This window comes from Alligator sinensis, unplaced genomic scaffold (genome assembly GCF_000455745.1).
Source record: "Alligator sinensis unplaced genomic scaffold, ASM45574v1 scaffold56_1, whole genome shotgun sequence".
Lineage (NCBI taxonomy): Eukaryota > Metazoa > Chordata > Crocodylia > Alligatoridae > Alligator > Alligator sinensis.
Window position 1 is genome coordinate 2,992,933 of NW_005841960.1, and position 5,055 is coordinate 2,997,987.

Here is a 5,055-nt window from a genome sequence, read left to right on the forward strand (position 1 = left end):
GGGAAACGCCAAGCCACTAGCCCACCCCACTTCCCCTACCCCTCTCCCCTGCACTGCCAGCACCAGGCTACTTTTAAACATTGTGGCCCCTCCCCCCACCCCACCAATGTATAACATCCCCCCCATCCCACAAGTCACTCCTGGTGCTAATTTTTACAGATATTTGTGGGTGCTGGGATCCAATTGAAATAACAATGGGGGAAGGGGCTGGCAGGATTGGGGGTTGTGGCTTGGGGGGTAGGGGAGGGTCAGGGGGCTAAAAATAACCTCTGTTCCCAGGAGATGGGGAGAGAGCCTCCCATCCACCCCAGCCCCTCTGTAAACACTATAAGCCCCTCCAATATTCAGCCAACCTGCACCCCAACTCTGCTTGCCCCCCTGATCCTCCAAAGCCCCCCCACCCCCACCCCAGCCCTCCTTATCCTAACTGACCATAAATCAGGTGGCCATTTTTAACTAAATCTAACCTCCCCAAATGTCTACATGTACCCTTTGGGTTGTCAAGTATAAATATACAAATATTTCACATTGATTGTAGCTTTCTGAATTTAGCTGAAGCAGATGTCTGGGAATGTGTCAGGAGTGGGAGCCGTAGACAGAAGTGAATAGTATATGCTGAATTCAATAACAAATAAGAAATATGCTCTCTCTAAAATAAACTCATTTGTCATGTAGTACTACAAGAAAAAAACAGATTACATTCACAAATAAGTATGAAATATCTTGTGTACAATCATTCTAATAAGAAAGTAGCTAGTAACAACATTGTCTAACCTCCTTTCATTAAAGATTTCCAACTCTTGTTCTAAATTTATTTGTAATATTCCAAAAGTGTCCATATAATGCAAAAAACATGTGCACCATTCAAGTAATAACTAGGGCTGTGTGAAGCTTTGGGTGCTGTTTCAATTCAGAGGAAATTCAGCCTGATTCGATGGCTGAATCTCCAAATCCAAATTGAATCAGGAGATCAATAAAAAGGTCCAAACCAATTCAAAGCCTCTGAATCAATTTGGAAAAAGATAGGAAGGAGATTTGGAGATTCGGGCAATCCCTGCTCGCCACTGCAGGGAGTTGGAACCGGACTTCGTGCTGGTAAGTAGGAGGCAGGGGAGAGGGGTGGAGGTGGGGGGAGAAGACCATGAAAGGACCCCTGCCAGGCCCCATCCCCTGCCTGCTCCCCCAGCCCCTCTGAGCACCCTGCCCGCTCTCCCAGCCCTGTCAATGGCTGCCTCGCCCAGCATCCTGGCTCTTAAAAAAATTTTTAAAAAGCCCTGCACTTGCCAGCTACTGCAGTGGCCTTCAGGACTTCTGGAGGCTCGTGGCAGAGCACCCCCATGCAGCATGGGGCAGTGGGGATCACCCTCCTGCCTAGCAGCAGCCGGTGAGGGTGGCTTTTTTTTTTTTAAAGAGCCGGGATGCTGGGGCTGGGTGGGGCAGCCATTATTGGGGCTGGGAAAGTGGGTGGGGAATGGGCCTGTTTCATTTGGAGATTCAGCTGATTCGGTGGTGGCCAAATCTCCAAATCAGATTCGGACAAATTGATTTGGGACAGTGATTTGAATCGCCAAATCGAATCACTGTCCCCCCAATCAGCTGAATCCAAATCTGAAGCGAATACTAGCCACTTTGCACAGGCCTAGTAATAATGTGTAAGTACTAACAATATGATTTATTTATGGAATTAAGCTAACCTTTTAGCAAGAAAACTGTGGTGCACGTTTCCTCCATTTCCACATGATCCTTCCTCTTGGAGGAACAGGGAGGTTCTGTAACAGGTTACCACTGTCTGTACAGTGGGGGTGATTGACAACTAGTTTTAATTCTTTGTGGGAGGTGACATGCCATGGTTATCTGCAGTAACAGGAGAGGGGAGACAATGACCTAGCAGAGGAAGAGGAGCACAGGACTGGAAATTATTTTACCAATTAAATATTCCAGGATCCCATGTGTGTGGTTGCTTCTTTTTTTTATTTTTTTATTTTTTTTTCGGGGGTGGGGGGTGTTAGTACATGCATGTTTTGATTTAGTATTAAAAACTGATAAAATAATTGAAAAAAACAATTTTTGCTTTACAGTAATCCAAACACACACACACTATATTATTATGTGTTTGTTTCCAGTAATAGTGCCATTTCTTCGACAAACCTGAAAACAACAAAAAGTAGTTCTAGTGCACATACTTTAAAAAGGGATTTCTATAGCTCAATAAGTACTCTGGTATATGAAGTGTCTACAGGAAGTCCTATATACTACTTCCTAATTGATATCAGATCCTGCTTACCTAAAAGTTTTTGGAATTGTCAGTAACTAAAGAACTAGGCAGACTGAATATTTTGCTATGCCTAATTTGGAGGGGGAGAATTAAAATAGAGTTGCTTAATTTTTTTTTTTAAGTTTTAAATTTCAAATAATTTTGTTTTACAATATAAACCTGCTTTTCAGTTTTAAATTAGCAATCTATAAAACACTAACCTTTAATTTTATTTATCCATTTCAAGATTATTCATTTAATTTAAATAGTGCATATTTCTGCTGAAGCATTATACAAAAATCAAATCACTAAATTGGAGAAGGTTGTGGATAATAAGCTCATGGAACCAGAGTTTGAAGTGTTAAGTCAGCTTTTAACAGCTTTGAGAAGGAGAAAAATATTTTCTACATTTCAGTTTATAAAATAAGTTCAGCTAATGATTAATTCACTAAGAAGGGAAGTGGAAATTGACAGCAAAAGGAAAAAAAGTAGTAAAGCTTGGTTTTATTTTATAAACAAAGACCTAGGAGTGAGATGCAAAGATGTACTAGTTCTAAAATCCTGAAGGCCAAGGTAACCAGAAACAATTAGTTCAAATAAGTATAGACAATGCTGTTTTTGTCTTTAATAATTCCATGAGTTTAACTAGCAAACTGGTTCTAATAATCATTTTCCTTTTCAACATATTTAGTAAGAAAAACAGAATTATTTTCTTTTTTCACTGAATTCCAATTTCCAAACAGCAGTTGATACATATCACAAGGGAAAAAAACTTGTAAATAAGAAACTTCAGTCACCATAAATAAATGTGAAGATACAGAACCTAAGTGTATATAACATATCCTCCTGCTTATCAGAAAGTAATACTTAATTGCTAATCAATTATTATTGTAATTAATGAGAACCAGGTTCTTTTAAAAAAAGGTACAAATGTAAAACATGGAAATGTAAAGATGATAATTTAATTCAAGATTTCTTAATTGCTAGACTCATTCATAATTAAAATTGGTCATTTAAATCAGTCTCTGCCAAATAAAATCTGTACTTGTCTTTATTTGATGGCTATTACATTGGATCAGTAGACTTATGCTGTGGTGGGAAATAGCTATTCCTAACTAATGCATTAAAGAAGTTGTCTGGTGGAAAAAAAAATGATTTGCCTATTGATGACATCTGGAACAATGTGTTTAGTGTATTATAATGAAGAACACATTACTGATAATGCAGAATAGAAATTTTAACAACAATGCTACTTTCTTAATTGAACAAATGTAAAGGTCCTTTTTAGAATTAAACCTACATTTGTTTGGGTTTTTTTTAAAACAGTTTAGGAAACCAATTCTTTAAACTAAGCCAAACACCCAGATCTGAAGAAACAAGTGCACTGGCACAGCCATGCATGTTGAATCAAAATATTGTGCCTATCATCAGCAATCAGCCTTTCCTGGTGTGAGCCCATTTTTATCATAAGAAATTGTTTTGTAATCTTGTTTTCTATCTACCCATAAAACAATGGTTTCAACTCCCTACAGGCTGTGACAGTCAAGCTGAGACCAATGGACCACACCATACTATATTAATATTAACACAGAGGAATGATCCTGGTGTTTCTACAGCTGTACACACAAACCAAATGATGCAATTGACCAATCACAGCACAGGCATCTCTTACAGTTGTTACATGAGAATACAAGATTGAAGAGCTTTCACCAGGTCCTTTTAATGTAGGAATGTCCAGGCTTATCACTGGGAAAGCTTTAATAATGACTGACATGTCAAATACAAACCATGGGACTTCCTAATGTCATGCAGACCAGAATTTTTTCTTCTTTTTCTTGAAACTGGAGAAACTTGAGTGTGTTGTTGTGAGTTTACTCCGATACAATTCAACTGAAATAGGTGAGGTCTGATATTCTTGAAGGAATCAAATACAGAGTAACCAATCTGGGGTACATAGTGTGTGTGTGTGTGTGTGTGTGTGTGTAGTTATTCCTCCCCCAGGAAGAATCCAGAGGCACTATGAAATTGCAGTAAACTCTACATGTCCTAGGTGTTAACATTTTAAACCAGTTAGAGTTACTATTAAAACTTAGGCTTTCACCTTCGCTAGAGATCTACAGCATCAGGGGCTCTGGAGGGCTGTGTGTGTTCCTTGAACAGTGCAGCTCAGGGAGTGGTACAGAAGCACGTAGCAGAAGTGGGGCACCTGCTGTCCCTGTACCAGCTTGTGAGTGGGGGGCAGGATGAAGGACAGTTCAAAAAGACTGGGTACCTCTGTGTGTGTGTGTGTGTGTCCCTGCACCAGCTTCTGAGTGGGAGCCAGAATGAAGAACAAATCAAGAAGATACAGAGAGCGTGTCAGGATGAAGAACAGATCAAGAAGACTGGGTACCGTGTGTGTGTGTGTGTGTGTGTGTGTGTCTGTACCAGGTTGTGAGTGGGGGCCAGGATGAAGGACAGATCAAGATTGGGTACACCCCTCCGTGTGTGTGTGTGTGTGTGCGTGTGCCTGTGTTCGTCCCCGCACTGGCTGCGCTCATGTGCTATGGAAAGACGTGAGGCGCCAGGAGCAGGTCCGGCGCGGGCGGCAGCAGAGGAAAGGGCGAGTCGCGCCGGCCCCGGCCCCCACAGCCCGGCGGAGCGTTGCGCCGCCTCCCCGACTCACCTGTCGTCGTTCTGCCAGCCTTGATCTCCCAGCAGCAGATCCCGGAACCGATACCTGGGAGGCAGAGGGGGCACCTCGCTCTCCAGATCCACCATGCTGCCCAGCTGGGGGGCTGGCGCGGGGGAGGCAGGAGAAA

The 5,055-nt window shown here is 41.8% G+C and overlaps 1 protein-coding gene across 3 annotated transcripts in view; it reads right to left on the bottom strand.

Annotated features, from left to right (window-relative positions):
* Positions 1 to 5,014, bottom strand: part of KCNT2 (potassium sodium-activated channel subfamily T member 2) — a 371,828-nt gene extending 366,814 nt beyond the window's left edge. For all 3 annotated transcript variants that reach the window (XM_025200221.1, XM_025200220.1, XM_025200219.1), the window contains exon 1: positions 4,920 to 5,014. In XM_025200221.1, coding sequence (XP_025056006.1) covers positions 4,920 to 5,014 — 95 coding nt within the window. The remainder of the gene's footprint in view (positions 1 to 4,919) is intronic.
* Positions 5,015 to 5,055: the final 41 nt, after the last annotated feature.